General features: G+C 52.4%; 1 protein-coding gene across 38 annotated transcripts in view; it reads left to right on the top strand.

The window, feature by feature from the left end:
- MADD (MAP kinase activating death domain) overlaps positions 1-18,490 on the top strand; it is a 71,044-nt gene that overhangs the window by 7,780 nt on the left and 44,774 nt on the right. For all 38 annotated transcript variants that reach the window (XM_077286797.1, XM_077286793.1, XM_077286795.1 and 35 more), the window contains exons 3-4: positions 969-1,532; positions 17,435-17,738. In XM_077286797.1, coding sequence (XP_077142912.1) covers positions 969-1,532; positions 17,435-17,738 — 868 coding nt within the window. The remainder of the gene's footprint in view (positions 1-968; positions 1,533-17,434; positions 17,739-18,490) is intronic.

The following is an 18,490-nucleotide window of genomic DNA, read 5'->3' as shown; positions in this document are numbered from 1 at the left end:
ATTTGTGAGATGGAGACTAAAAAGAAAAAAATTACTGAAGAGTAGACGGTTAAGTATAAGAGCAGGGAGCGCCTAAAAGCCGAAAGTGGAAACACAGGCGTCATTCGCTCTCATGTGACGACCGTTCTCATAACGGGGAGAAATGAGAGATTATGCAGCGTAATTAGGTTTCCATTCGGAGAGGATCAGTAGTCATGAATTAATATTTCATTCCTTCCCCGGGGACATCGGATTACCTTTAGGTCATGTCGGTAGTAGGCGCAGTTAACCGTTTCCTGCCCGTGTGACCGGGAGCAAAAAGGAAATGTTTTTCTTTTTTTGCATTCTTTAAAAAGGATCACTGGGACAAAGACGCCCTAAAGCCAAGTTTTCACACACGCGTCCTGAATCGTTCCCCCTCCACCCCAGCAGTGGCCATATGGTTTAAAAGACAAGACCCCCATTTACTCATCTGACCATTGGTCACCGCTTGCGGACGTGGTCTCGGCTGCGTACCATCAACCTACTGGCATCCCTGGCGCCTCTTCTGACTAGTAGGCTCAGCTCCATGCCATCGTTGTAATGCATGACTTCTGCTGAGCCGACTAATCAGAAGAGGCGTCGGAGACGCTGGCGAGTAGGGCGAGATTTGCTCTGGTCCAGCAGGTATAAACTGATGACGTGACCAAGGTCCTGCGAACATTTTTGGTCAATGCTAATTTCTCTGCCTCCCTGTTGTCTCTGCTGGTCTCTGTACTTTCTGTTCGAGCTACACAGACGCAGCGATCACCGCTGTAACTAGTGATTGGCTGCACTGGTCACGTTCCTTTTGGAAAGAGCAGGTAGTACTGAGGCTGCTGCGGGGAATGGAGCGCTGCTCTGAGGCTGCTGCGGGGCACGGAGCGCTGCTCTGAGGCTCCAGGTGTCTGAAATTTATTCTCTTGTGTCTTGTCCGCCATCTATACTCACTGCTTTCCTCTCCTTTCCAGGCAGCCAAGCAGCGACAGCGTTGCCCAGACGCCTGAGCTTCTTCGACGATACCCCCTGGAGGACCACCCAGAGTTCCCCCTTCCTCCCGACGTGGTGTTTTTCTGCCAGCCGGAGGGATGTCTCAGCGTACGGCAGAAGCGGATGAGCCTGCGGGACGACACGTCGTTTGTGTTCACGCTCACCGATAAGGACAGCGGCGTCATACGCTATGGAATCTGCATGAATTTTTACCGCTCTTTTCAAAAACGCCTCCCGAGAGAAAAAAGCCGCAAACAGCCCAAGCTGGCCCCCGAGAACGGGTCCGAGGGCTCGGACGGAGGGTCGACCTTACAGGCTCAGAGCGCAGAGTCCACTCCGGATATCAATCACTCGCCTCGGGGGAAGCGTCTGTCTAAAGTAGCGCAGAGATCGCGTAACAGCACTCTGACCTCGCTGTGCATCATCAGCCATTATCCCTTCTTCTCCACCTTCCGGGAATGTCTCTATACGCTCAAGAGGCTGGTGGACTGCTGCAGCGACCGGCTGGTCAGCAAGAAGGCCGGGATGTCCAAGGGCGTCCAAAGGTAAGGCATGGGACGTCGCCCATCTGCTAGTGTTGATTCCTTGGGCATCAGGGCCACAGTCATGACCCTTGTGGGAGCTGTGACGACGGCCATATTTGTTTTGCTAGAATGCCCTTCCCTTTAAATGTTGACGTTTGTACGGTGCCTTAAAGGCATATGCCATCACTTTATTAGAGAGAAATATCGCTGTATACCCCGGGACCGGTCCTGGGAATGAACGGGCTGCAGCGCTGACTCGCCTGAATGAGGTTTTACAGTTGCAAATGGCTGGGTTTGTCAGGGCATGCTGGGACTTGTAGTTTCTTAGGTTCTGGAGAGTCACAGATTGAACAGTGCTGCTCTGCAGTGCACTACAAGTGCCATAACAACCTGAACCCATGATATTCTGCTTAGTGTCAGTGGAGACGTCCATATGGCTGTGAGCTGCCGGCAGGGACCTGATCGCATCACGAAGGAACAGATGGTGAATCCAGGCCGCTTTGTGAATTTAGGATTAGTGGTGATCCCTGCAGGAGGCGAGACCTCAGGTGTCCCCTGTCACATATGAGAGCGCTCCAGATACATGCACTCTCATCAATCTCCCCCAGATCGTCCGGTACAGGGGAGTCCTGACAGTGTGCATCTTACTGTGTCATCAGGAAGTCACCCCATGTAGTAATTCTCTGGAATTTAGGTATAATCCTGAATGTTCACACTGGTGACTGGGACTTTATTTTTTCTGCATTACAATGGCAGGTAGCACCTCTATATACAGCTCACCTCCTCCCCCTCCTGTACAATGACTGATAACACCTCTATATACAGTAAATAACACAGAATCCACCGTTCACTATAGGTGGTGTCATAACATATCCTCCTCCTGTACAATGACTGATAGCACATGATCCACCATTCACAATATGTGATATCACAGCTCACCTCCCCCTCCTGTACAAGGACTGATAACACCTCTATATACAGTAGATAACACAGGATCCACCATTCACAATAGATGTCACAGCTCACCTCCCCCTCCTGTACAATGACTGATAACACCTCTATATACAGTAGATAACACAGGATCCACCATTCACAATATATGTCACAGCTCTCCTCCTCCTCCTCCTGTACAATGACTGATAGCACCTCTATATACAGTAGATGACACAGGATCCACCATTCACAATACGTGATATCACAGCTCACCTCCTCCTCCTCCTGTACAATAGCAGGATGTGGAGAATAGCAGGAATTTAATTTTTTATTTTAATATGGAATAAGAACATTATGCTAGAAATATAAAAAAAATAAATTTAGCACAATCTCTTGACACTGGGACCACCTCCCCTTTAACTTTGCTGCTGGGTGAAATAGATTTACAACCCTTTAGCCAAGATGCCCGAATAGATGGCGATTTATGAGCGCTGGCTGCAGGCCCCTAAGTCAGCGAGCGCTGTGTGCGTGGGGACGTTGCTCCTCTCCGCTATGTGACGCTGTGGGGGGGAGGTCGTTGCTCCTTTCCCCTCCGCTATGTGACACTGTGTGGGGACGTTGCTCCTCTCCCCTCTATGTGATGCTGTGCTGGGGGACGTTGCTCCTCTCTCTTCCACTATGTGACGCTGTGCTGGGGGACGTTGCTCCTCTCCCTCCTCTATGTGACGCTGTGTGGGGGGGGACGTTGCTCCTCTCCGCTATGTGACGCTGTGCTGGGGTCGTTGCTCCTCTCCGCTATGTGACACTGTGCTGGGGGACGTTGCTCCTCTCCTCTCCGCTATGTGACGCTGTGTGGGGGACGTTGTTCCTCTCCTCTATCTGACACTGTGCGGGGGGACGCATCTCCTCTCCTCTATCTGAAACTGGGGGGGGGGACGTTACTCCTCTCCTCTCTGTGACGCTGTACTGGGGGACGTTACTCCTCTCCCTCCGCTATGTGACGCTGTGTGTGGGGGACGTTGCTCCTCTTCTCTCCTCTATCTGACACTGTGCGGGGGGACGTTACTCCTCCGCTATGTGACGCTGTGTGGGGGGACGCCTCTCCTCTATCTGACACTGTAGGGGGGGACGTTACTCCTCTCCGCTATGTGACGCTGTGTGGGGGGACGTTGCTGCTCTCTGCTATGTGATGCTGTGTGCGGGGGACGTTGCTCCTCTCCCCTCCGCTATGTGACGCTGTGTGTGGGGGACGTTGCTCCTCTTCTCTCCTCTATCTGACACTGTGCGGGGGGACGTTACTCCTCCGCTATGTGACGCTGTGTGGGGGGACGCCTCTCCTCTATCTGACACTGTAGGGGGGGACGTTACTCCTCTCCGCTATGTGACGCTGTGTAGGGGGACGTTGCTGCTCTCTGCTATGTGATGCTGTGTGTGGGGGACGTTACTCCTCTCCCCTCTGCTATGTGACACTGTACGGCTATTCACATCTCCATGATCGAGCCGCCGGTTGTGTGGATATTGCCAGATAACGTCATGGCTGCACCAGTCGCCACCCCCATGATATCGTAACGTAATGAAGTACGCTCGCCCTCCGATCCTCCGCTGCCCGGCCCCCCGCCATCCTCCATACTTCCTCTTCTGGACCTACGGGGCCGTGACTGCTGCAGTCAAACATTGTCCTCGGTGACCAGCACCATAGATGGACCGGGTCCGTACATGTAGCATAGGAGGCTCTTCCTGAGTCCTGTGTAACCCCTTGGGCTCTGCAGCGCTCCTCTGCACGCCGTCCCTGTGACAATACCCCCATTGTGCTCCTGTAATTTGCCGCTGCTCCTGTTTGCCTTTCCATGACACTTGTATGACCGGTCTTTGTGTGCACATGTAAACACGGGAAGACAGAGCCTGTGCTCAAACAGCTGCCAAACAGAGACCCCGGATGAAGTGTGGGGACTGGGAAGCTTTCTCTGCAGAGCAGCGCTCCCCTTGGCCCTGCACAGAACTGCAGCCCCTTCACATAAACCCCGGCCACACTGTGTACAGAGAAATACCAGCGGACAGACAGCAGGTGGTGCTACGCATGACCGTGGGCAGCAGGTACCCGGCTGCCCCTCGCTGGCAGGCGCTGCTGGCCGCCTCAAAACAGCGCTCCGAGACCTGTGCGTCCATTAATGAGATTTATTCCGTCTGTGACCCTGCGGTGGGCGGGCGTGCCAGCGGAGCGGTCAGGGCGGGCGTGCCAGCGGAGCGGTCAGGGCGGGCATGCCAGCGGAGCGGTCAGGGCAAGCTGCTCTTTCTAAACACAAGCCTTTGAATCGTACAGTTATCTTCCATGTCCTCGGCCTCAGGGCAGCGGCTGCGTGACTTTCCCTTTTTCCACATTTAGTTCTGGGGCTTAATATTAAGAGGTGACCCGTCCGCTGGGAGACGGGACGTTTCGAGCCGTTTATCTGCTTCTTCACGGCCGAATGACAACGTAAAATAAGGATTAGTTCCAGCCACTTCTGTGCTGCTGGAAACATCGTAACAAGCTTTTCTATGCAGAATGTGACACTACAACTCCCAGCAGGCTGTCTAGCACCATGTAATGCTTCTCTTTCCCCGTGGTGGCGCTGCGGAGCAATCAAACACTTCCTGCTCCCATATGCATACTCCTCTCAGTCGAGCGTGCACGTGTGTGCAGTGAGGGGTTGGGACTATGCCGCTGTCGACATCTCTAGTGTCTATTTTCTGTAGGTGAAAAAGGATTGGGCATGTTACAACCCAAGCAGAATATGCCTGCTCCTTGTAGAAGCCAGACACTGCCGTCAGGAGCACAGCCTTGTTTCGTGTCTTTTGCTCCTCATCAGCACAGAGGAGGCTGCTTGTTGGCCCGTGGTGTAGATGCCGGTCAGGGGCACCGGCTCTGTCTACAGACACAACTGATGGGAAAAAACATGGAAGGCTCTCATTCCAGACAAACCAGAGCCCCGCATGTAGGTGGCTGATTTGTGGCCCTGGCCAGAGGAGCTGCTCTGCATATGTTTTTCCCATGATGCATTGCATTGGAGAGGAGTTTCCATACTGATGGTGTCTGCTGTATGTCGGTGCTCGGCTCGGTGCGGAGGATTTTCTTCTTTGTTCCTTCATTATCCAGTGATAAGTATTTGCCTCTGGACTTGTCATTGTTCTGCGGGTGACACATTGTCACGACGTATGAGCAGAGCAGTAATCTGGATGTGCTGTAATCGCTTATCATCTCCTCCCTCCCCTGGGGTCACAGACTGATGGGGAACGAGGCGGCAAATGCTGAGCGGCTGCACCCGGCGCTGAGAAAGTGCAGCCGCAGGGCGAAATATGGGAGCAAATGTGTATACAGCTGTGCGCCCCGGATATAAGGCTCCCCGGGCATCGGAGGTGGAGCATATAGAGACCTCTCACTATGGGGGTATATAGTGCTGTATACAGCTGTGCGCCCAGGATATAAGGCTCCCCGGGCACCGGAGGTGGGTCGTACATAGGGTGTGACCTCTCACCATGGGGGTATATAGAGCTGTGTATACAGCTGTGCACCCTGGATATAAGGCTCCCCGGTCACCGGAGGTGGAGCGTATAGAGACCTCTCACCAGGTATTGTACTTCCCGCATGGCTACCTGACACTTCCCTGGCTTAACAGTAAGACCTGCAGTTTTAAGCTTTTGCAACACCTGCGAAAGATGTACGAGGTGTTCCTCCCAAGAATCACTAAAGATGGCTATATCATCAAGATAAACGACGGCAAAACCATCACATCTTTCCAATAAGTGATTGACCAACCTCTGGAAGGTCGCAGGGGCATTCTTCATACCAAAGGGCATCACCAGAAACTCAAACAGCCCGAATGGCGTTATAAAGGCAGACCTCTCCTGAGCTTCTCTGGTCAGGGGTATCTGCCAGTATCCTCTACTCAGGTCCATGATGGTAAGGTACGATGCTTTAGCTAGCTGCTCTAACAGCTCATCTATCCTCGGCATGGGGTAGACCTCACTTGTAGTCGGTACATTTAATTTCCTGTAGTCTACACAGGACCGGGTAGTACGGTCCTTTTTTGGGACAAGAACCACAGGCGAGGCCCAGGCACTCTGGGATTTTTGTATCACCTTGAGTTTTAGCATCTCCTCTACCTGTTCCCTCATGTGTGCCTTCACCTCTGCTGACACACGGTATGCAGACTGCCGTAATGGGGGATTAGTACCAGTGTCCACATGGTGAACTGCTAAGTGTGTCCTCCCAGGCTCCCCTGTGAAGACTTTGGTGAACTCGCTGAGCGCCCCCATCAGCTCAGACCTCTGACTGAGGGATAGCTCAGGGTTAAACTCTGCTGACTCCAGGGACTCCACGCACTGAGTCCCGGCCCCCACATCCAGTAACAGATCAGCCTTCCCCTCTTCAGGCAGGCTACAGACAGGTAAGACACAGGCCTCCCTGGCATAATGAGCCTTCAACATATTTACATGAAACACTTTCTGAGGCTTTGCATGCTCATCTAGTGTCACCACATAATTAACATCATTCAGCCGCTTATGTACAGTATATGGTCCCTCCCATGCGGCCTGTAATTTATTCTGTAACATAGGGACCAACACCCAAACCTTCTGCCCTTCCTCGTAGGCCCTTAGTCTGCCATTACGGTCGTACCAGACCTTCTGGTTGATTTGGGCCTGGGTCACATTCTCATGGGCCAGGTTGCTCAGTTTTTGCATTCTCCCTCTGAGCCGCAGTACATATTCGACCACTGAGACTCCAGTAGTTCTGGAGTCGTCCTCCCAACAGTCCTTAATCAAATGAAGTGGCCCCCTGACCCTCCTCCCATAAACCAGTTCAAAGGGGTGAATCCAGTAGACGCCTGGGGTACCTCTCTGTAGGCAAACAGATGGGGGAGGTACCGCTCCCAGTCTCTCCCTTCAGTCTCCACCAGCATTTTGAGCATTTGCTTTAATGTTCCATTAAAACGCTCGCAGAGTCTGTTGGTTTGGGGATGATAGGCGCTGGCCACAAAATGCTGTACTAGTATCCTCTCACAGAGGCTTTCCATCAGATCAGACATGAACTGGGTTCCCTGATAGGTCAACATTTCCCTGGGGAAACCCACACGAGAGAACACAGTCAGTAAAGCATCCGCCACTTTGTCTGCTTGGATGGAGGACCGTGTCACAGCTTCCGGTATCGTGTAGCATAGTCCACCACTGTGAGGATATATTTACTCTGTCGCCTCATTGGGGGGACACAGGACCATGGGTGTTATGCTGCTGTCCACTAGGAGGCGACACTATGCATAATCTGAAAAAGATTAACTGTGGCTCCTCCTCTGCAGTATACACCCCTGGACGGCATCAGCCTTCTCCAGTTTTTGCCTAGTGTCGCATAGGAGGCACACCCAAGATTTTTTACTCCGTTTTTTTTCCGACGGATTACAGATGAAGAAAAGTGGGTCTCCTGTGAGACTCCCGGCATGGCTCCTTCCTCGGCTCCCTATTATGGGGTGCCCGGTTGAAGTAGAGATGGCTATTCCCCATGCCGCTCCTTCCCCAGTCCCTCGGGTGCTGGTTCGAAGTCGAGACTCCCCCTCCTTCCCCAATTCCTTTTGGTTTCTGGGTTGAGGTCGAGGCGAGGATAAAGGCCCCTGAAGGTGACAACAGCACCCTCCCTAATCCCTATCTGGGGGCATTAGGTTGAGACACCTCAGGTAGGGCCTGTACAGGCAGCATTCTACAGCTCCCAGCAATGGGCCAGCACACTGCGCCTGCATCCAGGGACCCCAGCGCAGCTGCGGGCTCCTGTCGGGGCCGGGGGGAGTGCAGGCAGGCATGGCACATACAGACACAGGGCTCCCTGCGCCCCTGTCTCTGCGGCAGCACCAGCACTATACTGCCTCAGGGGGACCCCTCACAGGGCCCCCCTCCCACTTACAGCCCCACTGCTATTCTGCCTTTAAATCCGGGGGGGTCCGGTTCAGTCTATAGATAACGAAACCTCCACATTGCTTCAGGCTTTGCAGAGTCATGCCTCGGCTATGACCGCTACCCAGCAAAGGGAGAGCTTGACTTAGGAACAGAACGACCTGGCACATCTACGTCTAGGTCAGGACGCAAGCGGACCCATAGGTCAAGTCCATCTGCGTCATCCCATAGCACACGGTCATCCCCTTCTAGGGAGAGACACCGTAGTTCCAAGTCATCTAGACCGTCCCCTTCCAGGGGCAGACAATGCAGATCTCCACAGTCCCTGACCAGAGAAGGCCTCCTCCCCAGCTCACCCAGCAGGGGACGCCTCAGTGATACACATCTGTGACTCCGACTCAGACAGGGAAACGGAGGGGACCCTGATCCCAATCCCCCCTAGCAATACAGCGCTAGTCGAGGACATAATCTCTTCCATCCATCGGGTGCTGGACATTTCTAATCTGCCACCAGAGGATTTCCTTTGAAGGACCTCTGAAGCCGCCTAAGGTTTTCTCTAACCACCCAGAGTTTAAAGCGATCCTTATAGAGCAGCTCTCGCAGCCTGAGAAAAAATTCGCTAATCGCAAATATCTGGAGGCAAGGTACCCTTTCCCACAGAAGGACACCAAGGAATGGACAGCCCTTTCCCACAGAAGGACACCAAGGAATGGACAGCCCTTTCCCACAGAAGGACACCAAGGAATGGACAGATCCACCCGAAGTGGACCCCCCAGTCTCTAGACTAGCAGCACAGACTCTCCTTTCACTGCCAGATAGCTCAACCCTCAGGGACGCAGCAGACCAGCAGTTAGAACGCATGGCTCGTTCAATTTTCGAGGCGGCAGGGGCCTCCCTGGCTCCCGAGTTCGCTTCAGTTTGGGCTGCCAAGGCCATACTGGCTTGGGCCAAAAAATTTACAAGCTGGCCTCCAAGCATCTGCTCCTGAGCTGTCGGACCAAGCGGTTCAAATAGCAGTTGTAGCAGATTGCATGCTTCATGCAGCTCTGTATTCAGCAAGGGGCGTAGCGGGGATAGCATCAAACGGCATCACGATTCGGCGTATCCTTTGGCTGCGGAATGGAAAGCGGACGCAGCCTCAAAGAAGTCCCTCACGCACCTCCCGTATCTCAGTGGGTGACCTTTCGTTGAAAAGTTGGACACAATGATATCCAACGCCACTGGGGGGGAAGAGTACCTCTCTCCCTCAACTAAAACCTATACGCACTTACAAGAAGTGTAACAAAACCGATTCCGATCCTTTCAGAATTCCTCGGGCTGGTCCGTCTCGCGTCCAGCACAAAATCGTAGCTGTTCCCCACACAGGGACAACTCCTGGTCGGCGCAAAGGTCGGACAAGACCTGGCAGTTAAAAGCAGGCCAGTCAAAGCCCAAAGGAGGTAAACCTCAGATTTTTTTTCCTCCTCATGACTCACGGACCCCGGAAGACATCCCATCCGTAGGCGGCCGACTTTGCTCTTCCAGCAAGTCTGGATGCCTACTACAGAAGACAGGTGGGTCAGGGAACTAGTGTCTTCCGGATACAAGATAGTGTTCAACCTCCAACCCACCGAACCGAGTCTTGCTCTCTGTTCCCCCAAAACCGCCAGCCAAGGCTCGTGCCTTCCACCAAGCGGTTCCCTCGCTACTTCAAGCAGGAGTCATAGTACCGGTTCCCACGGCCGGGCGCTTCCGAGGGTTCTACTCCAATCTATTCGTAGTCCCCAAGGAAGGAGGCAGCATACGACCTAAAACAACTCAACAAATATGTACGGGTTCGTCACTTCCACTGGAGTCCCCTTTGGTCCATCATTGCGTCCATGGAGAAGGGAGAATATCTCGCCTTCATAGAAATACAAGACGCATACCTGCATATACCGATTGCACCTGCTCGTCAGAGTTTTCTCAGGTTCGCAATCGACGAGGACCACTACCAGTTCGTGGCTCTCCTGTTTGGACTCGCCACGGCTCCCAGAGTGTTTACCAAGGTCATGGCAGCCACCATGGACGTCCTGCACTCCAGAGGCATAGTAGTCGTTCCATACCCGGATGATATACTCATCAAGGCTCCTGCCTTCAAGGACTGCGAGCTCAGCGTCTCAATCACAATCGACACTGAGTCGCATGGGCTGGTTAGTCAACCTACAAAGGTCATCACCAACCCCGAGTCTGTCTCTGACCTTCCTGGGAATGCTATACAACACCTCCAGGGGTCTAGTGCTCTTTCCCAGGCACAAGGAACTGGCTCTCCGCCTAGGAGTTCGCATCCTCTTCCGCAAACCCCTTCGATCTCCGGTTTGCCATGAGTCCTCGGCAGGATGGGGGCAGCAATAGAAGCGGTCCCAATTTGGCCCAGTTTCACCTCAGGCCTCTCCAACTAGCCATTCTCATGTCCTGGGACAGGAATCCCTTTCTCTCTCGACAGGGAGTTCCGGCTAACGTGGTCAACCGAGAGGTCCCTGCACTGGTGGCTCAAGCCAACCTCGCTAGCAAAGGGGAAATCCTTTCTCACAGGTCATTGGAAGGTTCTGACCACCGATGCGAGCCTGACGGGTTGGGGTTCAGTGCACCTACACCACAGGGCACAGGGCAAGTGGTCCCCAGTGGAAGCGACCATGCCCATCAACATCCTGGGAATTCGTGCCATCCTCCTGGCATTGAGGGCCTTCCATCACTTACTGGCAGCCTCTCACATCAGAATACAATCGGACAATGCCACCACTGTGGCATATGTGAATCACCAAGGGGGGACCCGCAGTACCCAGGCGATGCAAGAAGTGTCACACATCCTCCACTGGGTGGAGGACACAGGCTCGGTTCTCTCGGTGGTCCACATTCCAGGTGTGGACAACTGGGAAGCAGACTTCCTTAGACGACAAGGAATAGATTCGGGAGAGTGGTCACTCCATCCCGAAATTTTTCGTCACATCTGCCATCGCTGGGGGACCCCGGATGTGGACCTAATGGCATCCCACTTCAATGCCAAGGTCTCCAACTTCATGGCCAGAACACACGATCCGCGGTCGCTCGGAGCAGACGCGCTGGTTCACGACTGGACCCAGTTCCAGCCTCTGTACATTTTTCCACCTCTCCCCCTGCTATCCAGAGTGGTGAGGAAGATCAAGCAAGATGGAGTTCCAACCATCTTAATCGCACCGGTCTGGCCCAGACATACATGGTACGCCGACGTCGTACAACTTTCAGCAGACGCCCCCTGGCGCCTCCCCGACCACCCGGATCTTCTATCACAAGGCCCGTTCTACCACCAGAACTCAGGGGCTCTCAATTTGACGGCATGGCCCTTGAAACCTGGGTTCTAACCCAGGCAGGTCTCTCGACGGACGTCATTAGGACCATGATCAGGGCACGGAAGCCAGCCTCTGCCAAGATCTATGACCGTACCTGGAAAGTTCTCTTTACCTGGTGCGAATCTCACGGCCAGACCCCATTCCCTTCTTCCCTCCCCGAACTACCTGTTTTTTTCTCCAATCGGGTCTGGAGGCCAGGCTGTCCCTGGCTCGCCTAAGAGCCAGGTGTCAGACCTCTCAGTGCTTTTTTTCAAAGGCGCATTGCTACCAAGCCGCAAGTAAGGACTTTTCTTCATTGGGTTTCCCGATTGGTTCCCTCCTACAGACGACCACTAGAAACGTGGGACCTCAACCTGGTCCTGACAGCATTGCAGGAACCACCCTTCGAACCCCGTAAGGAGGTCCCGCTGTGCCTTCTCTCCCAGAAGGTGTTTTTTTCCTGGTGGCAATCACCTCGCTACGCAGGGTGTCTGAACTGACAGCACTCTCATGCAGACGGCCTTTCCTGGTTTTTCACCAGGACAAGGTAGTTCTCCGTACGGTCCCATCCTTCCTTCCGAAGGTTGTGTCCAACTTCCACCTCAATGAGGAAATTTCTCTGCCTTCCCTTTGTCCGGTTCATAGGGTGGAGAAGGCTCTGCATGCGCTTGACCTTGTCAGGGCATTGCGTATATATGAGTCTAGGACTGCGTCCTTCCGGAGGTCTGATCCCTTTTCCTTCTTCCGGAAGGCGGCCGCAAGGGTCTCCCAGCTTCCAAAGCTACCCTTGCCAGGAAGAGCACATCCACAATACAAGAGGCCAACCGCCTTAAGAATTCTCCTCTTCCAGCCAGTATTACGGCACACTCTACACGGGCGGTAGGGGCCTCCCGGGCCATTCGGCTCCAGGCTTCGGCACAAGTGTGTAAAGCGGCCACTTGTACTAGCCCACACTCGTTTACTAAACACTACAGGGTTCATACCCAGTCCTCAGCGGAAGCGAGCCTGGGTAGATGTGTTCTGCAGGCGGCGGTGCCCTAAGTATAGGGGCCTGCCTGCTCAATATTCGTCCATTGCTTCCCACCCAGGGACTGCTTTAGGACGTCCCATGGTCCTGTGTCCCCCAATGAGGCGACAGAGTAAAGGAGATTTTTGTGTACTCACCGTAAAATCTTTCTCTAATTGGGGGACACAGCTCCCACCCTGTTGCCCTTTTTGGGCCGTTGTTACTGTTGAGTTCTCATATTGTTCTTTGAGCTCGTACATAGTGGCCTTTTTATAGGCATGTCTGTCATTCATGTTACGTTCCTCCTACTGCTTTTGCACAAAACTGGAGAAGGCTGACGCCGTCCAAGGGTGTATACTGCAGAGGAGGAGCCACGGTTAATCTTTTTCAGATTATGCAAAGTGTCGCCTCCTAGTGGACAGCAGCATAACACCCATGGTCCTGTGCCCCCCAATTAGAGGCTAAGAGAACGAGATTTTACGGTGAGTACACAAAAATCTCCTTTTTTGCCAGAGCTGCTAGGGATTGCAAGTGGCCCTATGATATCCACAGCCACTCTCTGGAAAGGTTCATCGATCACAGGCAGTGGTATCAATGGAGCTTTCTGTATATTCCCGGACTTCCCAACTCTCTGACAAACTACACATGATCGGCAGTAATTGGCAATATCTGTCCCCATCTTGGGCCAATAGAAGTTGTCAGGCGAGCTTTTGTATTCCAAGGTGTCCGGCCAAAGGAATTTCATGGGCAATCAATAATTGTTCCCTAAATGGATAAGGGACGATCAGCCGCCTTTCATAGTCCCAAGATTCTGTAGTATCCATGGGGATAGTCTCTGTATACAGTCTGCCCTGGTCCCAGTATACTCTCTCCTTGTCAGAAGCAGCAGGGGGTCGGTCTGCAAGACATCTGAGCTCCTCCAGACTGACATCTGTCTGCAGGGCCTCCTGGAAGCTCTGACGGTCAGCCTGCAGGCCCTGGCCTAGTGTGACTTCCAGGCCCTGGTCTGAAGCTGAGTTTTTAGTGTCTGTCATCGGGGACCTTGGTGGGTCTGCCATGTATGGAGGCTCCGGGACCACAGTATGGGCCTCCTGTCCTGGCAGTTCTGTCTGAGACTCGTCCTCTAATCTCTGGGCCTGAGTCTGAGCCTCAGCCTGACTCCGGGTCACAGCTGCCACATAATTACAGTCCTGTGCATTGGGACATTTTCCCTCCTCGCACGGGATCTCAGGTGGGTCTCCTTCTTCCACCTTCTCTGCATTATTTACTTGCAATGGAGGAACATAGTGGGACACCATCCTCCCCAGGTCCGTGCCTAGCAACACATTGGTGGGAGTAGCCTCTGATACTCCCACTTCTTCTCCCAGTCCTTTCCCTGCTCCCCAGTCCAGGTACACATGGGCCATGGGCACGGCAGGGCTGACCCCTCCAATCCCGGTTATAGACGTAGTCTTTCCTGGTATGATATCGGCAGGGGTTATCATGGCTGGACGCACCAGGGTCACCTCTGCCCCCGTGTCTCTGAGACCAATGGTGACTTTATTGCCAACAGTGACAGATTGGCAGTTCTCATTCGCCCTCGCATCAGAGCCAGCTACAAAGAGGACAGACGGTGGGGGCACAGACTGCTTTGTGGTGGTAGTTGGGCGTTTCTCCCTATCAGGGCAGACAGCGCTAACATGTCCCACTTTGTTGCAGGAGAAGCACCGGCGTGCATCGCCTAGAGAATGTCTATTCCCCGGGGCCCCATAGAAGGTGGGCTTGGACACCACTGGTGATCGGCCGGCTGAGGGAGAAGGGTCCCCGTGTGGCTTACCTCCCCTCCAGCTGAATTCCGATGGCTTCCGCACCTCAGGCATCCTGTTAGCCACATAGCAGTCTGCAATCCTTGCAGCGTGATCCGCAGTTTGTAGCTCCCGATCACACACAAATTGTCGTACATCCATGGGGCACATGTGAAGAAACTGATCCTTGACCATAAGATCCGTTAAGTCCTCAAAACTGTTAACAGAAAGTCCCTTAATCCATTGGTGGAACGTGGTCCTCAAGGTGCTCACAACATCCGCATAGCTGTCAGTTGATCCACGTTGTAGGTTCCGGAACTTTCTCCGATATACTTCTGGTGTCAGGTTGTATTTCCTGATCAAGGGCCTCTTTTATGGCCTCATAGTTCGCATCTAGCTCTGGTGGGAGGCCAGCAAAAACTTCCAGGGCTTTGCCTCTCAACCCTGGGGTTAGATACTGTGCCCACTGCTCACGGGGTAGATGGTACTGCCTGCAAGTTTTTTCAAATCCCCGCAGGAAAGTATCTAAGTCCGTATCCTTCTCCATCACAGGGAAGTTTTCTAGACGTGGTCTCCTTAGATTTATGTCCTGGGAGGGGGTTATCTGAGGACTGACACCCTGCTCTATTTGAGCCATCTGAAGCTGGAACGCTCTGTCCTCCCGGCGTTCTGCAGCCTCTCTCTCAGCCTGTCGGTCCCGGCGTTCTGCAGCCTCTCTCTCAGCCTGTCGGTACTGTAGAATAAGCTGCATGCGCAGATTGGGATCACTTGTTCCCAGCCGTTGCAAGTCCATTTGCAAAGTACAGTCCATAGGCTCCTCAGCACTGGCATTGCTGACACTTCCATCAGGCATCCCTGGTGCAAGAGCTGGCATTGCTGGGTCTCTCTGAGGTGGGCTCTCTCCTTGCCCAGATGTTCCAGCACTTTGCTCTGTCTTGCTCGACCAAGGCGCGTCCTTGGATCTGTCGGCCGTCTCTATTCCTCTCTGCTTCTTGTACTGGGCTGCCATATCGATGAACAGCCTTTGCCAAATAAAAGATAGAAAAGAAAAACGGGGAGAGGCAACTGTTTGCAAGTATGTCTAAGTAAGCACTGAGTTGAACCTTGAAGAACTGGTGCACACCTGCTCAGACACGCTGCCACAACTCATCGAATACACGGGCGAAGAGTCCCAGAAATAATACTAATAAAAATATGTCTATCACTCATAAGGCTCACACCTTAGGCTATGGATTCTTTTAGAACATTCAAGGTTCAACTTGTTAAAGTTTTATGCTTTAATAATAAAAGGTTCAATGCTTACAATAAGAAAAAGGTATAAAAATATGATAAAAATACATACAGCTTATGTAAAACAGTATAAAATAAACAGGAGAAACTTACAGAAATTATCTAACTGGTAGTTGCTTTCTGCTCCCTGAGGTAGGACGAATGTAGATTGGATCACACCAGCTTCTCAGGCTGCCCCCAACATGTGAACACAATTCTCTGTCTGCAGCCTAAATTTATAACTTTGGTCTGGAGGTCAGGTTTCTAGACCGGCCCCCTCAGGTCAATATCATAACTGCTGCCTGTTTAATTGGGCCACGGCCGCGCCCCCAATGAATTCATTATTTTCTCTTGCGATACTTGTGAAAAAGGTTCTCAGGAATAGATGCCCTCCGGCCGCAATTAGCATCCCTCCTCCCAAGTCCTAGAAGGTGCCAAAGGTTCCCTTTCTTCTCGGCTCTAGCTAGACCTCCTGGTGAGATAGGGAGACACAATGTCTACTAATCCCAAGGAAGTACCTGTTAAGGCTGAGTCACACATAATGATATCGTTAACGATATCGTTGCAACGTCACGCTTTTGGTGACGTAGCAACGATCCCGCTAACGATCTTGTTATGTGTGACAGCGACCAACGATCAGGCCCCTGCTGGGAGATCGTTGGTCGATGGGAATGATCAGGACCTTTTTTTGGTCGCTGATCACCCGCTGTCATCGCTGGATCGGCGTGTGTGACGCCGATCCAGCGATGTGTTCACTTGTAACCAGGGTAAATATCGGGTTACTAAGCGCATGGCCGCGCTTAGTAACCCGATATTTACCCTGGTTACCATTGTAAAAGTAAAAAAAAAAAAAACAGTACATACTCACATTCTGATGTCTGTCACGTCCCCCGGCGTCCACAGGGTTAAAACTGCTTTCGGCAAGAGCGCTGCTAATATGCACGCGCTGCTGCCGAGAGCTTCCCTGCACTGACTGTGTCAGCGCCGGCCGTAAAGCAGAGCACAGCAGTGATGTCACCGCTGTTACTGCCGGCGCTGACACATTCAGTGCAGGGAAGCTCTCGGCAGCAGCGCGTGCATATTAGCAACGCTCTTGCCGAAAGCAGTTTTAACCCTGTGGACGCCGGCGGGGGACGTTACAGACATCAGAATGTGAGTATGTAGTGTTTTTTTTTTACTTATACAATGGTAACCAGGGTAAATATCGGGTTACTAAGCGCGGCCCTGCACTTAGTAACCCGATGTTTACCCTGGTTACCCGGGTGCTGCAGGGGGACTTCGGCATCGTTGAAGACAGTTTCAACGATGCCGAAGTCGTTCCCCTAATCGTTGGTCGCTGGAGAGAGCTGTCTGTGTGACAGCTCCCCAGCGACCACACAACGACTTACCAACGATCACGGCCAGGTCGTATCGCTGGTCGGGATCGTTGGTAAGTCGTTTAGTGTAACTCCAGCTTTAACACCTAGGTGCGACTTGCCTTCAGGACAGATGTTACATTATCACTAGGCACACATATAACCCTAGACATATGCCTCTACACACATATAGATATATATACACATATTTCACCACAAAACCCAATTGCAAAAAAAATTTGTTACATTATTTTGGCTTTTTAAAAATGGTTGGAAAAATTAAATGTGGTGTAGTTTTTGTCTGGATGCTAATGCTCGGATCGCTGTGCCTCAGGGACACCATGTGGAGGATCTTCACCGGCGCCATACAGTTAGAAGAGAAGTCCAACGTTCTCCTGCACGACCTGCGGGAAATCGAGGCTTGGATTTATCGCTTGCTGCGTTCCCCCACACCCGTGGCCGGCCAGAAGAGGGTGGATGTGGAAGTCTTGCCCTTAGAGCTGCAGCCGTCCTTGACCTTCGCCCTTCCAGACCCATCCCGATTCTCTCTGGTGGATTTCCCCCTACACTTGCCCCTAGAGCTCCTTGGCGTGGAGGCCTGTCTGCAAGTCTTGTCCTGTATTCTGCTGGAACATAAGGTAAAACAGCGGGTGCAGCTGGCAGTCACGTCCACTGTCTGGGCTTAGTCTTACACCCTATTCCCAGACACCACGTTGCGACTGGGTTGCAGTACCGCACACGACCCATGGAGAAAACTGGCGCTGTTCCTGGAAAGAGACCATTTTTTACTTTCATATTTCACACAGCCTCAATAACCCCTGTGCTGCAAGTGTACATTTATACGCCATATGTTTTAGCACTGTGATCACGCTGGCACCGAGATTGTGCGCCCAACGATTTTTCCTTGTGATTGAAATACTCAAGCCGGAATCGGGGAAAATTCTGATCAGACACTTAATTTTGACCGTTGTGCCCACTAAAGATGTGTGGGGTTGGAAGTAGTCACATAGTAGTTCACATATGACATTGCCCACCTGTGAGATCGGTGTGTTTCTCCCAGTAATAAAGGCTGGATGTGAGATCTATATATCCTCCCAGTAATACAGGCTGGATATGAGCTCTGTGTGTCTCTCCCAGTAATACAGGCTGGATGGTGAGGTCTGTGTGTCTCCCCCCCCCAGTAATAGACTGGATGTGAGGTCTGTGTATCCTCCCAGTAATACAGGCTGGATGTGAGGTCTGTGTATCCTCCCAGTAATACAGGCTGGATGTGAGATGTGTGTTTCTCCCAGTAATACAGGCTGGATGTGAGATGTGTTTCTCTCAGTAATACAGGCTGTATGTGAGATCTGTGTGTCCTCCCAGTAATACAGGCTGGATGTGAGATCCA

Source organism: Ranitomeya variabilis, chromosome 2, assembly GCF_051348905.1.
Source record: "Ranitomeya variabilis isolate aRanVar5 chromosome 2, aRanVar5.hap1, whole genome shotgun sequence".
Classification (NCBI taxonomy): domain Eukaryota; kingdom Metazoa; phylum Chordata; class Amphibia; order Anura; family Dendrobatidae; genus Ranitomeya; species Ranitomeya variabilis.
Note: the sequence above shows the minus strand (reverse complement) of the source record. Positions and strands in the feature narration are given on the sequence as shown.